Source organism: Capsella rubella, unplaced genomic scaffold (genome assembly GCF_000375325.1).
Source record: "Capsella rubella cultivar Monte Gargano unplaced genomic scaffold, Caprub1_0 scaffold_3, whole genome shotgun sequence".
Classification (NCBI taxonomy): domain Eukaryota; kingdom Viridiplantae; phylum Streptophyta; class Magnoliopsida; order Brassicales; family Brassicaceae; genus Capsella; species Capsella rubella.
Window position 1 is genome coordinate 10547062 of NW_006238921.1, and position 18954 is coordinate 10566015.

At 30.1% G+C, this 18954-nt stretch overlaps 1 protein-coding gene and 1 long non-coding RNA gene across 4 annotated transcripts; both read right to left on the bottom strand.

The window, feature by feature from the left end:
• Positions 1–10457: 10457 nt before the first annotated feature.
• LOC17892413 lies at positions 10458–11539 on the bottom strand. 3 transcript variants are annotated; one of them, XR_002834784.1, is made up of 4 exons: positions 11449–11539; positions 11253–11356; positions 11007–11096; positions 10458–10667 (listed from the first exon to the last, which is right to left on the bottom strand). It is a non-coding gene; the product is annotated as an uncharacterized LOC17892413 (long non-coding RNA). The 3 variants fall into 3 exon arrangements; XR_002834785.1 differs by lacking the exon at positions 11449–11539 and having other exon boundaries at positions 11245–11412; XR_002834783.1 differs by lacking the exon at positions 11449–11539 and having other exon boundaries at positions 11253–11411.
• A 4539-nt stretch (positions 11540–16078) lies between these two features.
• LOC17892267 (RING-H2 finger protein ATL5) lies at positions 16079–16756 on the bottom strand. The gene is made up of 2 exons (XM_006299033.1): positions 16450–16756; positions 16079–16326 (listed from the first exon to the last, which is right to left on the bottom strand). The coding sequence occupies exons 1-2, from the start codon at positions 16754–16756 to the stop codon at positions 16079–16081; spliced, it is 555 nt and encodes a 184-aa protein (XP_006299095.1).
• Positions 16757–18954: the final 2198 nt, after the last annotated feature.

Genomic DNA, 18954 nt, shown 5'->3' on the forward strand with positions numbered 1-18954 from the left:
GATGACACTCATATGGAAGAAACATTGGTTCTGGAAGAAAATATTACCTACAAACCTTGAAGCTGAGAGCAGCCATGCTCAACGAACAAAATAGTAACGGATACCATCAGATGTATAATTATAGACCATCAAATGCATTAACCTTGAAATGTGACTTTTTAATGTGAATATATTAAACTCACACTAGAAGGGAACAGTGAAACTCCAGACTCGCATCAGATAGTACCAAGGGTCACTCACTATCCCAATAACCATTTCTTCAATATATTTGTGCTTAACGTATCAAATACTCAAAAGAGTATAGAGATTGGGCTGACTTTGTTAAATAGTTCTACCTACAAGTTTCAATGGGAAATACTCAAACTAGGCATGGGCATAATATCTGGTACCAAAGAACCGTACCGGAACCGACCCGATAAAAGCGGTATCGGGTGGGGTACGGGTTAAGCAAAAATACCGAATGGGCTCACAAGCCTTGGTAAAATGGACTTTGGTCCGGGTTCGGTATGTAACTTAAGTTAAATGGGCCACCATTTTATACCCGTTTAAACCTAAAGGCCTAATAAGGCCTTGACCCACTAAGCCTTCGACGACATTGTTCCCAATTTTTATAGGCTATTTGAACTTGTTCTATCTTTTTTTTTTAAGTTGATTGTGAGATTATTGAACTTAATGTTATGGTATTTGGTTGTGTTATGTTGAAACTAAATGTTATGGTTTAAGTTTATGGTTTATTCGGTTATTTCTAGTTATTTACTTGGATATTTCTAATTTTAATCGGGTATCTTGGGTTTTAATCGGTTATTTGAGTACCTTTTTACTCAAATAAACCGAACCAATTATAACCCGGAAATTTTTCAGGGTAATTTGGATTTTGTATTGGAGTAGAAAACCGCTCCGAACCCGGTCAGTTACTAACCGTACCAAACTGAATTTTTTGTAAATTACCGAATGGGGTCTATAGGTCTTATACCGATTTACCCGAAATCCGAATGGGTAGAACCGAAACCCGATTGGGTACCCGATTCCCCAGGACTAACTCAAACAGTTATTAATCAGCTCATACAGAGAATTCATAGCAATAATTTTTTTTAACCAAAAGCCGAATAAAAAAGCACCAATATATAACAACATACAAGCGGAATAACTCCAATAAGATGTGCAGATTACACATCAAATCTTCCTTTCAAGGCTCGTCGTCACGAAGCCACATTTTTGGTTTTTTAGGGAGGAAAACTAAAACACGGTTCTCGGTACAAATGCAAGAGGCACTCATCACTTTGTTACCTAATTGAATTTTAGAAAATACTAGGTTATCCAGTAGGTATATGCGCAGGTATAATTATATTCGATTGTTTTTAAGTAGGTATATAGTATCATATAATTTGCAAAATTACTATAATATTTATTTTTGATTTTCTCAATACAAATATTCTTTCATATATATAAAAATATCATATTTTTTTAAAAACATTTTTTGATAAAAATAAATAAATATCGTATACAGATATTGAAAAGAAAACAGTTACTTGAATTGCACTTTGTGGTCATCTTTGTCCTCTTGCTATAATCATTTTAGACAAAACCTCTTTAATACACTCACAATGATCTCTATGGTGTTCGATCTATACACACAACTGTCTTATCACTCCTCTTTTCTCTTATCCTAATCCCAACAATGTGTTCTTCAACATCTCATTGTCTCTTTCATCTTATCTTACATGACAAGCTTCTTCTCCATCTATTTTTTTCCTTCTTCATCTTTACCACACACTTCTTTGCCGTAAAAATCATCTTCATCACATTAACTACCGTTTCCATACCTTCTGTTCTTCTCCCCAAGTTTTCAAACTGGGATTTGAATCAATTTAGTATTGTTAAATTCACTATCTCTCTCTCTCTCTCTCATCTCTTTGACCATACCTAGATATGTTTCATTTTTCATTGCAATCATCTCCTCGAGCAATGTTTTGACGTTCCTCTAAATGCTTAGTTTCTATTCTCTTCAACTCTCCATATTTCTCTATAACATTTCTTCAAAAACTTGTCCATCAAGCTTTATATCTTCTCTTGAAGTAACTCTCAACTGTTTCTTCTAGATCTACAATCGTGGATTCCCTCAATGCAACATATGTCTTTTTACAATTTTAATCGGTTAACCAACAATAAAACAATAACCAGCGAAAAAGTTAACCAAACAATCCAAGTAATTCAATTGCATTAAACCAACATTCCAACATATTCAAACCAATCATTATCCAAAAATAAAAAAATCATCCTAACATGTTTCTAGCTTCCAGAACTAACAACCTAACAATGCAATAACATAAAAACACGACACAACTAGCGAGCCCCAAGATCATTCCGCTCTCCACGCCTTGATTCCACAGTCAAACTTTTCCTTACCTGCATCAAAGAAAGAGATGCATAAGTATTTCCAGAAATACTTAGTGAGACATTCAGCCCAACTACTGGTTATACACACAAGCAACATTAAAACACATTTAGACAAGAACTAATCAGAAACATCAAATAATCAACGAAACAACAACAAGAAAACCCAAACTGACAAGCGGTGTCGATCGACACCCACCACTGGTGTCGATCGACACTCGCGACAATCCTCGCGAGAAAGAAAGCTGGTGTCGATGGAAACTCACCCTTGGTGTCGATCGACACCGAAGCCCTAATATCGCTCCAGTCGCTTCTCATCGATGGATCTTCTCACTATTTACACTCCATGGCCGAAATAAACTCCATAAGGCTCCCCCGGAGACATCATATCATAAAAAACAGACATACAAACAAAGAAATCAATCAATAACCATAGAAATCATCAAAACATGCATTAAAACTGCTTAGATCAGCCTTGGTCCTGCACTTACCTCTTTGTAAAGGATGTACAGTGACGAAAATAGAGCAACCAAGGAAGAAACATGCTCTCCTAACACCAACACCACGGATCCAACCTTCTCTAGCCTTGAACCACCAAGATCAAGCCTTAAAGATCAATCTCTCACTCTCTGCTTTCCTCTTTGTTTCACAAAGCGACAAAATACTGAAAAATGAGGAAAACATCGCTCCCCTTAACCTTTAAGTCGACCTAGGTCTTCCTCAAACCAATCTTCAATTGAACCGGCGATTTAAAACTCAAACCGTCAAACCAAAAATTATTGGTGTCGATCGACACGCTTCTTTGGTGTCACCCGGTTTTCTAGACACAGGTGTTACAAATTAAGTATGTAAATTTTTTTCTAAGTTTATGGAGTTCATTCAATATTCCGTTACAAATATTTTGAACATGAAATACTAATTGGCAGTAGAGTTCTCTATCGAAACTCTTCATAAAATAATTAAAATTTTCTTATTTGAAAAAAATATATGAAATGGACTAATATTAACATATTTATTGACAAATAGTAATCAAACATTTTTAGTGGTTATTATTGTGTTGCAGATAACTTTAATAAAACTTACAAATAATGATTTATTATCCTATATATCTAAATAACAAATATTTATATTTCTCTTACTTCCATATTTTTTTTATATAAGTATATTAGTATTAAAGCCTTATATGTAATCAAACTTCAAAACATTAATAACATGTGATAAAGATAAATTGATACCAATAACCTTTTTATGATACCCTCTTTTAAAAATACCCTCTTTTTTTACCATTTTCATTTTTGCCCTCTATTATATTTTAATGGCCATTTTACCCCTATTTGAAAGAATATTCTTTCCCAAAGGAAGGAATATTCCATCCAAAAATTTTCCCCCCAAAAATTTCCCGCCAAAAAATTTCCCGCCAAGGGTTTACAAGGGTTTTTAAAGCGATTTACAAGAGTTTTTAAATGGTTTTTAAAAGATTTGTAATGGTTTTGTAAGGGTTTTAGAAGCCTACAAAGGTTTTTAAATGATTTACAATGGTTTTTAAAAGTTTTTATAAGTTTATAACAGTTTTAAAATGATTTACAAGGATTTTTAAAGTATTTTTAAAGGATTTTAAAAATTTACAAGGGTTTTTAAAGGTTTTTTAAAAGGATTTACAAGTGTTTTTAAAAGGATTTAAAAGTGTTTTTAAAAAGATTTAAAAATAGTTTTAAAGGATTTACAAGAAGTTTTAAAGGGTTTTAGAAGGTTACAAGGGTTTTTGAAGGGTTTACAAAACCTTTTAAAGGTATTACAAGTTCTTTAAAATGGTTTTTAAGGATTTACAAGGGTTTTTAAAGGGTTTTAGAAGTTTACAAAGTTTTTATTAAATGATTTATCACGGTTATAAGGGGTTTAAAGGGATTCACAAGTGTTTATAAATGTTTTAAAATGATTTACAATGGTTTTAAAAGATTTACTCAAGTTTTGAAAGGTTTTGGATGACTTTTAAAAGATTTACAAGGGTTTTTAAAGGATTTTAAAAGGATTTATAAATATTTACAAAGGTTTTTCTAAGGAATTGCGGAAAAAATTTTGTCGGAAAATTTTTGGCGGGAAATTTTTTTTGGCGGGAAAATTTTTTGTCGGGATTTTTTGGCGGGAAAATTTTTGTCGAAAATTTTTGGCGGAAAAATTTGGCGGGAAATTTTTCGGAAGGAATATTCTTTTTGTTGGAAAGAATATTCCTTTCTTCATCATGGGTTATAATAAAGGAGGGTAATTTAGTCATTTTGTACATTGAAGAGGGTATTTTTTAAAATGGACACCTAGAGAGGGTATTTGTAGAAAAGGGTATCATAAAAAGGTTAGTTGTGCAAATCTCCCTTGAATATTTATAATTTTATGTGAAGAAATACAGATATGACTAAATTTATAAAACATTTTTTCTCCACAAATAACTATTTTCCCTTGATGTATTTCTATAAAATTCGATACATATTTTGCTGCAATATATATAGTTATATTTTCTCCTCTCAATTATTTATTTATATTAAAATTTAAATTTAAAAAATATCAACCAGTATTATGGTTATTATGATTAAAGCTTGAATACTAAAACGTTTAGTGATTTTATGGTAGATATTTTCTTAGAAATATTTTTGTATTTCTATTTATAAATTTTAGAAACTGAAAACTTAACAAAATTTTATATTTAAATTTTTTCATATATTTGAATATATCCTTTACTTCCATATATATATTTCGCTTTATTTCAAAACATATTATTTTACAAAATTTCTATATATCTTGGTTTTTCCTTTATGAAAGTATCTTTTAAAAACCTTATAAATGCCGTTTAAAACCTTATAAATATTTGGATTTAGTCTCCCAGTAGTAAAGAAGTGGGAACATTAACGCTTCTGGTTCAAGAACTGGAAACTGAATTGCGAAAGAGTCGTGAAGATAATGTACTTGTTCATAATCGACTTGATGCTTTGGAGCAACTGATTCGATCTTCTACAACTCACAATGGGATAAAACAACATCTACATCTACTCCAGCTGTAGGAACTTCTAGTTCTCCACAAGCTTCCATGGGTACTGTTGGTTCGTGTGCTCCAGCTGTAGGAACTTCTAGTTCTCCAAACCTCTGGTTTTACTTTGTTTGTTTATGCTTCGCTACTTTGTTTTGCTTCTGTTTATTGCTTCTGTTTATTTGCTTCAGTGTGTTGATTTGCTTCCGTGTATGTTTAGACCATTTCACGTTTGTTGCTTTTGTAATATGTTTTAAGTTTCTTTTATTTATCTAATAATATAAATATTTTTTAGTTGAACAAAAATCTATTGAAAATGTGTTTTAGTAAATATATGTGATAGATAAATGAACCAAGTGCTAATAGCTCAATTGGTAAAGATTTCTGGCAAAAGCTTAGGAGTCGCCGGTTCGAGTAACGGTTGGGACGAGACCATATAATATGTTTTGGTCTCGGGCCTGAGGGGATGTATGGGCTTCGGCCCAGAACCTCATTGATTATTCAAAAAAAAAATATATGTGACGAATAAACAACTGTTTTCTAGTCTTCGGTCGTGTTAATATAGTGACTATAGTTCTATGATAATAAGTGTCATAATTGTGACGTTATTATAGTTACGATATATGACAGTTTGAGACAATATTTTTAGACGGTAATTGTGACGATTAAGCAACGATTTTTAGTCATCACTTGTGATGGTTTAGTGACTATAGTTTTGTGTAATGAGTGACATAATTGAGACGTTGTGATAGTCACGAAAAATGACGATTTAACTACTATATTTACAGTCGATATTGGTGACGGTACTCTTATATTTGGTCACTAGTAAGTAATTACTAATTATATTTGTCTCAATATTGTGACTTTTTGTTACATTTTTTTTTGTGACGATTGTATCGCAACTGTTTACAATTTGTCACAATATTTTTATTGTCACGAATTTTTTTAATTGTGACAAATTATTAATTTGTTCATCGATTGAGTTAGTCAATCTTCTTCCATCCCCGTTTCTACCTTTGTTCCACCTTTCACGAGTTAAGGCTTGGAATCTCTCGATCATCAAGTGATTATACGTAGGAGTCATTCCGATCATGTATCATTTGGGATCAACAATAGGTAACAGAAGTATCCCTTAAAAAATTGATTTAATTAGTGTTGTATATGTATATTCTTAGAAATATTATATTTTCAAAGGGTTGAACGTGGAGAACAATGAATCAATTCTAAGTGTTTGCCACTTGATTAAAACACTATTGGTAGTTTTGCTTCTGTGTTCCACTTTCTGATTACTGTTTGAATGGTACTAAGTATTTTTTTACGAGTAATTGTGATTCATTCGAGTACATTGTCACGCTCTGGTCACAACCTATTTATATTTGAGCCAATTTACATTAGGAAAGTTCTCTATGAAAAATTTCTAAGCCTGTTAAAATCCATCAGAGAAATTATTACAGTTCTATCTTTTCATAATTCTTTTTCAAATTTTAATTATTAAAATAGTATTAAATGGATTATTGCAACCATTTGATTAAACTATAACTATTTGACTAATCATTAAACATTTGATTTGTTTTATCAACTATTGCAACGTATAGTTTATTTGATGAACTCTTGCAATATTTTGTATATTTGATGAACCGTAGCAAATTTTACTTTACTTGATAAATTAATAGTTACAATTTTAGAGCTTTTCCCTTTTAAATATTTTTGTGGGCATTATTCAAAGGTAATAAAAAATAGACCAATTCACTAAACAAAAAAAAATAGTTTTGAGGGAACAAATAGCATCTAAACACGATTATAATGGTTCAACAACTTCATTATAAACACATAGTCTCTAACCAATATGGTTTGAGATCAGAACGGTTTTGTCAAATTTTATTATCATCTCTTCTAATAATAGAATTTCTAACAAATAGCTTTGAGGATTACAGGGTTTTAACATATATTTGTTTTATATATATATATATATAGTCGTTTAGAAAAAAATTCTTTGTGACTCTCCATTTTTTCAAAAATATTTTAGGTTATCGCTTATTTACCATAATATTTCGTTTCATGCTTTTTTTTAGTCATTTTATTTCATTTTTAATATAGTTATATAATTTACAAATGAAAGTTTGTTTCTAGTTTAGAAATCTATGTATTCGTTCAATTTTTAGATGATTACCAAGTTTTCAATTATTTATTCTTCATGAAACCCTTATGTTATACTATCCTTTTTTGTAAAAGTATGCTCTTTATCACATCATATAAAATATCTCTATGAACACATTCATCCAATCATATGTCTTATTTACTTTGAATTTTACATGTTTTCCTTAACCACTTAAACTGTTTTTGGCATAGTTACTTAACCACTAAAACTGTTTACTCAAAAAATATAAAAAATGAAAAAATAAGAAATAAAAATTCTACTTAGTAGCAATGAGTTTATGACCAACCATTAAAGGTATAGAGAAAACCTTTTTAACATAATAATAAAATTATATATAGAATTATAAGAGCATTGGCTACCATGGCTCAAAGAAGAGTCAAAAGATCTCAAACTCATATCCAATTGGAACCATAGAAGGAATTAAATCACTACTACTTGGTATCTTTATTTGTGCTTTAATGACAATTATGTATAATGGTTTGAGTATGGGAGAAAATAACTTTTTCTCTCTATAGATTTTTTTTCTTTTTTTGTTCTTTGGTGAAAATATAGTTTTTTTTTGCTGAATAGAAAGTCAAAATACCTCCAACGTAACTCATATTTCAATTGGATATGTAGGTTACGCGTTTTTACTTGGTATTTTTATTTATGCTTTAATGAAGATTATGTACAATGTCTTTAGTATAGGAACAACTATTTTTTTTTTTGGTTTTTGCTCAAAAATATAATGTCTTTAGTATAGGAACAAATAATTTTTTTTGGTTTTTTACTGGAAAATTTAGATTTCTTTTTTTTTTTTTCTGGTGAAAAATATATATTTCCTTTTTGTAATAGGTTTAGAAATTTTACAATTTATTAAAATATTTTAGTAAATTTAGAATTGACACATGTCAACATCTTATCGATTCAATTGACACGTGTCACAATCTTGTAAATGGCTAATTTTGAAAACAAAGCTTTATATAATAAGATATATATATATATATATATATTACATTTTTGACATTTTTGAGTTTATTATCACAATAATTAAATATATAAAAAATTATAATAATACTCTTTCATAACCTTTTTTAAAAAAGAAAATTAATTAATTAGTTAGTTAATTATTATCAAACGAGTAAAATTAATGAAAGAAATAAAAAAAAAGCTTTGCGTGAAAGAGCCGTTACTACACAACGGTTAGAAAGCAATCTGATAAATACAGAAACTTCAAAATCTATCTTCATTCTTCTCCAAGTTCAAGTTCATCACAGAAGAAATTTAATGGGTTCAAAAATCATAACTTTTCTTTCGAATTCTTTTGATTGTGAATTACTTAATGGGTTCTCGTAACGTGGTTGATTATGAATAATGAACTGGAGAGATGATAGCAGAAGCAGAAACAGAGGTTTCTTGTGGTGGTAACGTCCGCCGTCAAATCTCAACTTCGTAAAGCTTTGATTTTTCTTTATGGGATCGATTGTTAATAATAAGGAATGTGATACAATGGCTCTTCGTATTAGGATTAGAACATGATCATTGTATTAGGATTAGACAAGCTCTGTTTTGTTTTCAGGTCTTGTTTCAGACATTCTATACTAAAGATTGAATAATTTTGCAATCAAACAACTTTGTTTTCTCCATCGTCGTATTAGGGTTGGTTAATTTGCTCTTCGTATTAGGGTTAAATAGGATCAGAACATAAACTTTAGATATAGACGAGCCTTGTTTGTGTTGTATGAAACATAGCTCTGTTTTGGTTGTGTTGGTTGAATCATCTTCATTCTTCTCCAGTTTCAAATTCATCACAGACGAAATATAACGGTTACTTCAAAATTCATAACTTTTCTTTCCAGAGAGAAAGAGCGAGTAGTAACAGAAACAGAGTTCCCCTGTGGTGGTGGTTCGCCGTGAAACAGAGTTATGTCCGCCGTCAAATCTCAACGTTTCTTCTCCTCTACTGTAAGTCTTTCATAAAGCTTTTATTTTTCTTCATGGGTTCCGTTCCAAAATAGATCGTCAACGATTAGGAATTTGATTGAATTGCTCTTCATATTAGGGTTCTTTGAAAAATGGTTTTTATAGAATCAGAACATGATCTTCGGATCTTTCAAGGCATAGACAAGCTTTGTGCTGGCAAATAATAGTTTGCTTTAGGATCTTCAGATCTCAATCATACGTTTAACGCCTAGACATGATGTTTAGATATAGACGAGCCTTGGTTGTGTTGTATGAAATAATAGTTTGGTTCAATTTTTCTTACAAGTATAAGTTTAAGCCTAGATGAGGTAAGAGATTACGCATGATAGGCTCAGTTCATAGCTCTGTTTTATTGTCAGGTCTTGTTTCAGACATTTAATATTCAGTATTGAATCTTTTTGCATAATCAAACAACTTTAGTGTCTTGATCTTCACTTCAAACTTTGGTCCGTTATTGTGTGAAGCAACAGCTATAATGCTTCCACTTTCTCAGAATCACTTCTGTTTTACAAGCAATGATCACTTCTGATCTAATGTCTTCGTTATGACTAGACAAGATAGAGCAGAGGAAGGTGGTTTTGTTGGGTTTCTTGGAGAGTGTAGCCTTATAACCCTTTCTCTATATCTGATCTCTAGAATCCCTCCAGTCTATAGCTCCTACATGACTTTCTTCTTAGTTCATAGTTTCTGTTTTGAAACCCTCTCTTCAAGACTTAAAAGAATATAACTTTATAGAATCCAAACATGATGAGCTTAGACGAGTCTTTGGTGGTTCATTTATGTTTGCTTGTTGTAGGAAATATGATTTGCTTGTTGTCTGAGACTTTAAAACTGATCTTGATTTGCTTTGTCTGTAGTTAATATGTTTTGTTTTGTTTATTTGTCTTCACTGCTTGTTGAGCCTTCTAGATTTTGCTGTAACTATGCTAAGCCAAATGAGTATCTTTACTTGAGAGCTGAGATTTGATTTACAAGTTACAACAATAAGTATCCTATTGTCTCCAAACTGTATTTAGATTTACAGTTGAAGAGAAACGAGATTTGGGTGATTGATGTTTCTTTATCTCCCTTGCAAATTCCATGGAAGCTCCTTCTAATAGCTTCAGCCGGAGCACAAGACAGTTCTTCTGCTGTAAGCTCAAAAATACACAGGAAACTTTGGATGACAAGGTTTCATCTTTTTGTGTTGATTCAGGGTTGAACAAGATTCAACATCGATTCTAAGCAAATCAGACGATGAAACATAAGACGAATAAAACCCAAATCTTTTCGAAACAAAGTCCACACACAATCAATCATCGCAGCCTATCTTCAAAAGTTTAGAGCTAAACTCATTTGACTGAACTTATGAAAACTATGAATTCATTATTCAAAACTGAGCTACCAAAGTCAGATTCCCTTATCTAGTGTAACTCTTGGTATCATCGACCGCTCATTATAACAATGTCTCAGACTAAATAGAATCAAGAAACATACTTTATTATGAGCACAATCGTCTGACACAATCTGAAGTTCCTGATCACGACGGTGCTGTGAAATTAGCAATATGACGACGGCTCCCACGACCTGAACAATCCACAAATCCCAAAATTGAGACAGAAGCAATAAACAAACGCATTAAGAAAAACAAAACAGCAACAAAAAGGCAGAACAAGAAAGAAGAAGGATAAAGTCTGAAGATTAGTAGAGGAGAAACAAAGATAAAAGAAGAAACTTTGAGACATGAAGGTGAAGATTGCTCCAAGAGCGAAGAAAGAGATGCAGAGAAATGGAACCCATTCGAGAGAGATTACTCTCTTGGAGACTTTGTGCTTCATCGTGGAGAGCTTGAAACAAGAGAGAGAGAGAGAGAGAGTGAGATCAGAAAAAGAAAGAAAGAGATGTGCAGATTTAAAGGGAGAGAGAGAGAGAGACACACAATCAAGAACATTTCATAGGAAGAGACCCAAAAAATAATATTAGCAAGTTTCCGAACAAAAAAAACTTCTTATTACACTTTTTGACTTTTATTATTCATTTTTAATGTTTTTTCACACCGTCGAATATGTCAAGCCATTTAGTTTTATTTTAGAAATAAAAGAGGAAAAAAATATAGAAACAGATTTTACTATACAGTAAAACTTCTATAAATTAATAATGTTGGGACTACAGAAATTTATTAATTTATAGTGATATTAATTTATCTATAAATTAATATTTATTATTTTATAGTATAAATTAATAATTATTAATTTATAGTGGTAATCTAACTCTTAAATGTTTTTTGAAATTATGAATTGGGACAAATTTACAAAATAAGATTAGTCTTTAAGATTATATAAATTTTTATAGTTTAGAATTGAATTCTATATTTATATAAAAAAATAACAAAGAATTAAAAAATTTCTAAATAAATTCACTTCTATGTAAAGTACATACATAAATTCAAATTTATGATTAATACCTCAATGACAAAAAAAAAAGATTAATACCTCAATTTCTGTTATCTTTTAACATCCTATAAACAAGCAAAAAATGAATATAATGCATATTTATAAATTGAAAACATTAAAAAAAATTGTTTATTTTATGATGTTATGGAATATATTATAAGATTATAGTTTAAAAATGTAACATAAACTTTTTTTTATAAAGATGAGGTCTAGGAGAAATTCATTTTTACAAAAAAAACTAAAACTATATTTCAACATAACTAATTATATCATATATATATATATATGTGTGTGTGTGTGTGTGTGATTATTAATTTATGTTATTATTGGGACTATATTTACATAGGGATTTCAACAAAAATTATTATCTTATTATCTTATCGAATTTGGTTAATATTTACACTGGCCCGACTTGGGACCAACAAAATTTATTAATTTATAGTGTTTATTAATTTATAGAGTATTAATTTATAGAGGTTTTACTGTATATATATACTAGTATTTGTACTACGTACGGGCTAACATTTACTTAATATTTGTATTAATCTGTATTACATGTGAACATATAAACTAATAAAAACACCTAAAATCTTAAAGTTTTATGAAACCTATTTTAGCACAAAGAACCAAAAATGCAAAACGATTAAAATTTGTTGCTTTTAATAGTAGATAAAAGTTTTGTCCAGAAAAACAAATAGTAGATAAAAGCAATGTAAAGTTGGGTAACAAACAAAAATGATGGATATAATACCGGTAGTTTAGGAACAAATCAGCTTTTGAGCCGGCTATTGTGTTGTCGTTTAATTTTTGATAGTTCATCAATCTGGAAAAGTAAAACAAAACTCATGGTAAACTTAATAACTTTGATATGCTAGGTGAATTGATTTGCAAACCAATTTAACGGTGTTTAAATGAACCCTATCTAAAAAACCAAAATGTAAGTAATGAATTCTATAAGAAAACAGAACTTATCTGGGGAACAAATAGTTTTTTAAAATATTGACATAATACTTTGAATTGGAGCAGAAGACACCTCATCTGTGGAGCCATAGACTACTGTAATAATTCTTCTTTCTAATAGAACCGATGAAGACTGGAGATGATGAATAGAGAGCGAGATGTTGAAAAAAAATATGAGATTGAGTTAATGGATATTTAAAATAGAAAATATGGTTTGTAAGACTGGTTTACTGTGAACGTGAGTTCATAAATCGTGGAAACAAATTTTCAAGAATTAAACTGCCTATTTTTGAGGAAGTTATTCTCACGTAAGACATTTTATATTTATAATTTTTTTAATTAATCTTTTCAAATATGAAGTAAAATCTATGTGGCATAATATTATTGGCCATGTGACTTATGATTTATAAGATAAAGGATATATATGTCATTTTATGTATTATGCCATTTTGGAAACTCAAAATTGTGGAAGTGCCATTATCAATAATGCCTTTTAAAACATGCCACAAAGAAGGAAATTTGGACGATTTTGCCCTCAGCATTGTTGAGTGAGTGTTGAGTGAGTTTTAAGAAAATAGGAAGGAAGGAAGACAAAAAGCTGACTTTTACAGACATTAATCAATAGACAAGTTTTTTTTTCGACATTCTTTGATTTTTGTCCACAATAGATTATGGACAATTTATTTTCTATTCATCTAACATATGTATTATGGACAAGTTCGTTTATGAAAAACTAGATTTACTTTACTCTATACAAGTGTACACCTAGATAGATCTTTGATGGATATCTTCCATAGATGCATCACTTGTTTCATCTTCTACTAATTATTTGTGGTTTCAAGAGAACTGTAGGATAGACAAGTTTGGTCTACCGATTCGGGTCCATCAGATCTGGTCCATCGGATCTCGTCTGTCGGAACTGGTTTACCGGATCTGGTCCCCAGGAATTTGTCCGCCGGACTGTGGTCTGCCGGAACTCGTCTGCTGGAGTTATGGTCTGTCGGAACTGGTCCGTCGAATCTGGTCTGCCAAAATTGGTCTACGGAGCTGGTTATAGTTCACCGGAATTGGCTGTGGTCCGCCGGATCTGGTCTGTCGGAGTTCGTCCGTCGAAGTTCATCCATCGAAGTTCGTCCGTCGGATCTGGTCCGTCGGTACTGTGTGTTGTTGGAATAAGAAAAAGAAGATGAAGATGAAGATGAAGAATAAGAGAGAAATTATGGGGTAAGTTAGTCTTTTTACAAAGCTTTTGTGGCAGGTGGGAGAAGAGATTTCTTTAAATGCCAGTCCTTATAAGTTTTGTTACTGTTCAGGGCATAGCCCATAATTTTCTCATAAAAATATAGAAACAGATTTTACTTTATATATATATATATATACTAGTATTCTAACCCGTACAACGTACGGGCTAACATTTACTTAATATTTGTATTAATCTGTATTACATGTGAACATATAAACTAATAAAAACACCTAAAATCTTAAAGTTTTATGAAACATATCTTAGCACAAAGAACCAAAAATGCAAACCATTAAAATTTGTTGCTTTTAATAGTAGATAAAAGTTTTCTCCAAAAAAAAAAATAGTAGATAAAAGCAATGTAAAGTTGGGTAACAAACAAAAATGATGGATATAATACCGGTAGTTTAGGAACAAATCAGCTTTTGAGCCGGCTATTGTGTTGTCGTTTTATTTTTGATAGTTCATCAATCTGGAAAAGTAAAACAAAACTCATGGTAAACTTAATAACTTTGATATGCTAGGTGAATTGATTTGCACACCAATTTAATGGTGTTTAAATGAACCCTATCTAAAAAACCAAAATGTAAGTAATGAATTCTATAAGAAAACATAACTTATCTGGGGAACAAATAGTTTTTTAAAATATTGACATAGTACTTTGAATTGGAGCAGAAGACACCTCATCTGTGGAGCCATAGACTACTGTAATAATTCTTCTTCCTAATAGAACCGATGAAGCCTGGAGATGATGAATAGAGAGGGAGATGTTGAAAAACAAATATGAGATTGAGTTAATGGATATTTAAAATAGAAAATATGGTTTGTAAGACTGGTTTACTGTGAACGTGGGTTCATAAATCGTGGAAACAAATTTTCAAGAATTAAACTGCCTATTTTTGAGGAAGTTATTCTCACGTAAGACATTTTATATTTATAATTTTTTTAATTAATCTTTTTAAATATGAAGTAAAATCTATGTGGCATAATATTATTGGCCATGTGACTTGTGCTTTATAAGATAAAGGATATATATGTCATTTTAATTTGTGTAAAAATTACAAAACAAATTCGGTGTACAGGAAATTGTATTTAATACCAGATTATATATCACACTAATTAGCCTATTAAACTTGTTTTTTCATTACATTAACTTAAAACAGGATTGATTTTCTCTGTTAATGTAGAATGTAACGACCAAAATACAGTATATAATAGACTTGTTGTACATGAACCATATTACCCAAAGAATAATAGATCATGTACATCAATGATGACGTATAATTATAATTATAGTTTTAATCTTTCTAATAATTATTATAACATTTAGATCTAAAGTCTAAACGTATGTATTAGTATTAGAGACGAATTGTCAAAAAGGCATTTTGAATAGAGAGTACTACTTTAATGACCGTAAAAGATGGTTAGGCGGAAGAATGCGTGTCGTTTTGTCGACGCGCATCACTCAAGTCGCACGCGGTTTATGAGATTTCTATTGTGATTGTGATTTATTTCTAATTTATTATAATGGAGGTATATTGGTATAGATTGTTAAATAATATTAAAAAATAGACTATATGAGTTTCAAATTCAGCTCAAAAAAATTAGGCAATAAAATCTAAAATAGAGCATAGACTACCACTTAAATTTCTCAGAATATATGATTTATAATTCTTTGTTGTATTTTTTCAGCGAAGGAATTCAATGCGCAAGAAAGAACTCCAGTTCCAGGTTGATTATCCTTTCGTCACACACTCTCATCATCAGTCTTTATGTGCCTGATATCTTCCAGCGTAGTACAGTAAAAACATGGTATAGAAGAAACTTGAATAGAAGAATTTAATAAAGATATAAAGTTTTGAGTTCTATAGAAGAATTCAATCGAATATTGTAATTAAATATGGTACATAATTTTCTTAGTCAAAGAGTAGAGTTCGAATGTCGACAGGTGGCAAGTGAGCGGAACAAACGGGACACTGGGGAGTACGCAACAAGTAAAGAGAGATACAAGTTCCGTGAAAGATGTGATTGCATTTTGTTTTATGAACAATCTCATCTTCCTTCGGATACCCTTTTTCACAGAGAATACACAATTCCGAACTTTGGTAGCAATCTATGATCTCCGTTGTTGGTGGAGCAATTGGTACAAATCTGGTTCTTGCATCTTCAACACATAGAACAGATTTTCTGACTCTCAATATGGCTAAAACGGTACTTGCTATGTCAATCTCAGGAACAAGACCTTGATTATATTGTCTAGTAATAACGTGAAAGACAAGGACGGGACATGCAGGAGGTACGATCTCAAAATCCTTGAAACATAAGTTAGAGGCTATGTAGGCAAATATCTGGTTATTTATGTAGCAATCCTTGCGGTCAAAGAGGAAGAACCATGTAATCAACTCTACAAATGATTTAGACATTCCAGCTTTTGAATTTCTTCCTCTTCCTCTGCATCTCGTCAATTGCATTCGAAAACCTGAAAGATAAGCTTCATGACTTATTAATATAACTACAACATTAGACTCAGAGGGCACATCAAACTTGTAAAGCCTGAGGCTACCAAGACGTGTTTTCTTAGTTACTGTATTCATTTTTTTTTTTTTTGGGTTCCAGATTTCCAAAGTTCCAATCAAGTCTAAATGACTTGGTATGCCTTGTATAAGTCGGTTCTTTAACAAAGTTGATCATTACAAATTTACTACACTTATTATTATCTATATATTTTATGTTTTAGTAACAGTGACATGTAGCCAAACCTTGATGATACATAACACATGTCTTGAAAAAGCCTAGATGTTATCATCTATAAACTGAATTCTTTTGTTTGTTTAGTACATCATAATTTCATAATCTATTGATTTGAATACTATTTTACTTTGTAAAGATTTATCTTATTACATCCAATCATGACATTCTTTTCAATAATATATATATATATATGGTAATACCATAATAGTAACAATAGTAGTAATAACTAATTGATTTGATGATATATGCTTTATTTTAAAGAGAAATCTTGTAAATATCACTAAAATTAATATTTTTTTTCCAAAAATGCCATTATGAGTTTTCTTTTCCAACAATACCACTAAAATGCATTTTTCAAAAAATACTACAAAACTAAAACTAAAATTTATAACATTCAAAACTAAACTCTAAAATACTAAACACTAAACCCTACCCCTAAAAACTATACCGTAAATATAAAATAATCAACCCAAACCTGAAAAAATAATTCTACACTGTCAAAAATCATTTTTATGTTTATAGTATTTTTAGAAAAATATAAAATTTGTGGTATCTTGGAAATAAAACAAATTATGATATTTTTTGAAAAAATACTTAAAATATGGTATTCTAGGGAATTTTTCTTTTCTTTATTATTATTTTTTAATTCAGTTACACCAATCTCAAAACTTTGAACTACAAAAATCCAAAAATAATGGATAGCTTGTGCACAGTAGTTGAAAGAACTTAGAAAGTAACTAGTTTCTAAATTTCCTTAAAAAAAACAGGTTCCTTGAGAAATTTGATTATTGAACACAAAATCTACATTTCAAAGTGTTTAGGCCCAATCTAATATGTAAGGCCCATAGACTGAAAATGGATGAAGCAAAGAAGCCCACAACGACAATGAGGGGGTATGGAAAATAACATGCATGCAAAAAATAAATGGACGTAGAAAAGATGTGTAATGAGGATGCATGCAGAAGATAATTGGACGAAGAAAAGATGTGTATCTTAATCATATATATAAAAGTAAGGTTTCACTCTCTCCTTATTGGTGGAAAAACATTTAAGCCATTCATTTTTTTAAACATATATATATATAAGTAAATGTTAATGACAATCATTCAATACAAAATTTAATTACACCATAAGTTATATACAAATGGCAAAGAAAATGAAAAGAGTTATTTTCACACTCTCTTTATTGCTCCAATTGATATTTTTTATTTATTTAAATTTAATATTTATTTACTAAAAACACATTTAATCATATAAATTAATTCATACTTTAAATCCACACTTTACTACTAAAATGTAACTGAAAATTATGTAAATTTTCAAAGACTATTGGTTTTCTTTATTGAATTTTAATAAAACACACTATAAATTATAATTATGACTCCTCTAATTTAAGTAATTTAAAAATGTAACTTACGTCACTTTTTATCCTATAAATAGTCATTCTCACATCCTCCTCTACCATATCTCATATCTTCATTATTTTCATTGTTTTTTAAAAAATGTTCTTGCATGGGGTGAAAACTCAATTAAGATGTCATTGTAAGAGTTTGATTAAATATTTGGTTTAAACTTTTATTTTCAATTTTATTTATTTTTTGTTGATATGTATTTTTCATTTTTTCATTTTTTCATTATTTTTTTTTATATTTTTGAATGTAATACATATGTATAATAATATTTTATGGTTATAAGAAAATTATTTTATTGATGGGATTCAAAAATATTGAATTCCAACCATTGCACAATAAGAAAATCAAGCTAAAGAAATAATCTTCATTATTATACTTTGGATGTTTGTTTCTTTCTCACATATTCATGTATATTTATATTTCAAAAGTATGTAATTTTTTAACAAAATCAATTTTTGTTATATAATTATCATACCAATTTGTAAGACATTATTTTAAGAATAATGATCCTTATATTTAGTTTGTGATTCAACATTTAATAATATAAATAATATTATAATTTTTGCTAACTTTGAATTTTATACTTGATTTCCTATCTAAAAAACAATTCGATATTCAATTTTCTATCT